The sequence below is a fragment of the Lynx canadensis genome, chromosome A2 (assembly GCF_007474595.2).
Source record: "Lynx canadensis isolate LIC74 chromosome A2, mLynCan4.pri.v2, whole genome shotgun sequence".
Lineage (NCBI taxonomy): Eukaryota > Metazoa > Chordata > Mammalia > Carnivora > Felidae > Lynx > Lynx canadensis.
In genome coordinates, this window is record NC_044304.2 from 157,259,439 (window position 1) to 157,261,746 (window position 2,308).

A 2,308-nucleotide genomic window follows, 5' to 3' on the forward strand; every position below is an offset into this window, starting at 1 on the left:
CTAAAATTGTACTGCATTATCTCTAGGCCTCCAAGAAATTCCTAAGACTATCTGCTCATTTTGAAGGAATGACTTGTCTCTCTTATGGAGAATGCATATTAGGATCAAACCTATCATTGTGATGCACACATGATCAGAAACATCTGGTTAAGGCTGACAGGTTGTATTCAATATGCATTCTTTTAAGAAGTTATTTTTACGGTTCTTGAATTCAGTAGTTTCTGCTATTTCTGTCTCCTTCTGCAGATTAATAATCCTATGTTTTTTAATGGACACAGATAACCAGACGTGGGTGAAAGAGTTCATTCTCCTTGGTCTGTCCAGTGACTGGGACACACAGGTCTCACTCTTTGTCCTCTTCTTGATCATGTACTTGGTGACAGTGCTGGGGAACTTCCTCATTGCTCTTCTGATCAGACTGGACAGCCGACTCCACACTCCCATGTACTTCTTTCTCACCAACCTCTCCCTTGTTGATGTCTCTTATGCCACAAGTATTGTTCCTCAGATGCTGGCGCATTTTCTTGCAGAACATAAAGCAATCCCATTTGTGAGCTGTGCAGCCCAGTTATTTTTCTCCTTGGGCTTGGGTGGGATTGAGTTTGTTCTACTGGCAGTGATGGCCTACGACCGCTATGTGGCTGTGTGCGACCCCCTGCGATACTCGGTCATCATGCATGGAGGGCTCTGTACTAGGTTGGCCATCACATCCTGGGTCAGTGGTTCTCTCAACTCTCTCATGCAGACCATCATCACCTTTCAGCTGCCCATGTGCGCAAACAAGTATATTGATCACATATCCTGTGAAATCCTAGCTGTGGTCAGACTGGCCTGTGTGGACACCTCCTCCAATGAGATCGCGATCATGGTTTCTAGCATTGTCTTGCTGATGACACCCTTCTGCCTGGTCCTCTTGTCTTACACTCAGATCATCTCTACCATCCTGAAGATCCAGTCCAGAGAGGGAAGAAAGAAAGCCTTCCACACCTGTGCGTCTCACCTCACAGTGGTCGTCCTGTGCTATGGCATGACCATTTTCACCTACATCCAGCCCCGCTCCAGCCCTTCTGTCCTTCAGGAGAAGTTGATTTCTGTCTTCTATGCCATTCTGATGCCCGTGCTGAACCCCATGATTTATAGCATAAGGAATAAGGAGGTGAAGGGTGCCTGGCAGAAACTATTAGGACAGTTATCTGGATTAACATCAAAACTGGCAACTTGATGAATCCTGAGCATTAGCTAGAGAAAAGAGCTTTGCCTGTGTTTTCTCCCACTTAATTCAGATATGGCAGGCATCACCTGCATTGCCCTGGCAACCAGGAAGGGGATGCTGACACATGTACTCGTGATGCTGGGTAGGAGGCTGGAGGGTGGGTTTGGGTGTGGGCTGTGAGTGTATTTTTATGTCACAGCAGCATGTTCAGTGGAGTTCAGCACTGTGGTAATGGAACTTCCCGCCCTTACTCAATCTCCTTTCATAAGTCCTGGGACATATACATAAATTTGTCCTGGGACAAAGTACATAAATTTGTCCTTTGAACAAAAAGTACAATTTGCTGTTTTGATGTGTCACGCTATTTGTATTCATGGACCTAATTGTGGATCTTATTTTGGGCCCCTAATTCTTAATCATCCAAATTTTATAAAAGGTTTTTATGTTTCCATTGAGAACTAAAGCGGTTTTTATTTTTTAGTCTCAAAATAGTACACAGCAGGTATATCCTTCTCCAGTATTGTGTGAGTTGCTGTTCTGAGAAGAGAGATGTTCTCAAGGCTGTTAAGATGTTTTTGTGCTGGAGCTGCTACATGTGCTCACAGCATCTCATCTGTCTGATGAAAGTACCTCAGTGGAGGAGCATCAACTGAAGGTCTTGTTTTACAGTGACTGGCATGTAACCAAAGGTGTGTGTACACGACTAGTGCCAGTCAAGGAAAAGCCATGTTTAGATTACTACTGGATAGCATACAAAGAGTTTGAGAGGAATTTTACTGCACATATAAGGAGTACCATAAATGTTAAAACTGTCCAATCTCTGAAAAATCCATAACCTCTTTTTTGAGACTTCAGGAACAATAAGTACATAAAATATTAATTAATGCATAAAATATAAAAAATACAGTTAATCTTAGAAAGGACAGATTGCTGAGCCAAAGCCAGTGAAAGGCAAGACAATTTCAATATGTATTTTGGGAATCAGCATAGTTGAGTCAGCTGTGCAGTGTCTTCCTTTATTCTCCGTATTGAACATCTTCTCCCATACCTCCTCCCAGGGCCCTATCTGATCTTTGTAAACTAGGAAGTGGAATA

At 43.0% G+C, this 2,308-nt stretch overlaps 1 protein-coding gene across 1 annotated transcript; it reads left to right on the forward strand.

The window, feature by feature from the left end:
• The first annotated feature begins 268 nt into the window (after positions 1 to 268).
• LOC115500953 (olfactory receptor-like protein OLF3) lies at positions 269 to 1,222 on the forward strand. The gene has a single exon (XM_030295753.1). The coding sequence runs from the start codon at positions 269 to 271 to the stop codon at positions 1,220 to 1,222; it is 954 nt and encodes a 317-aa protein (XP_030151613.1).
• The last annotated feature ends 1,086 nt before the right edge of the window (positions 1,223 to 2,308 follow it).

What these genes read in the sequence shown, in the direction of transcription:
- LOC115500953 (XM_030295753.1), top strand. Translation starts at nt 269, where the DNA reads ATGGACACAGATAACCAGACGTGGGTGAAAGAGTTCATTCTCCTTGGT.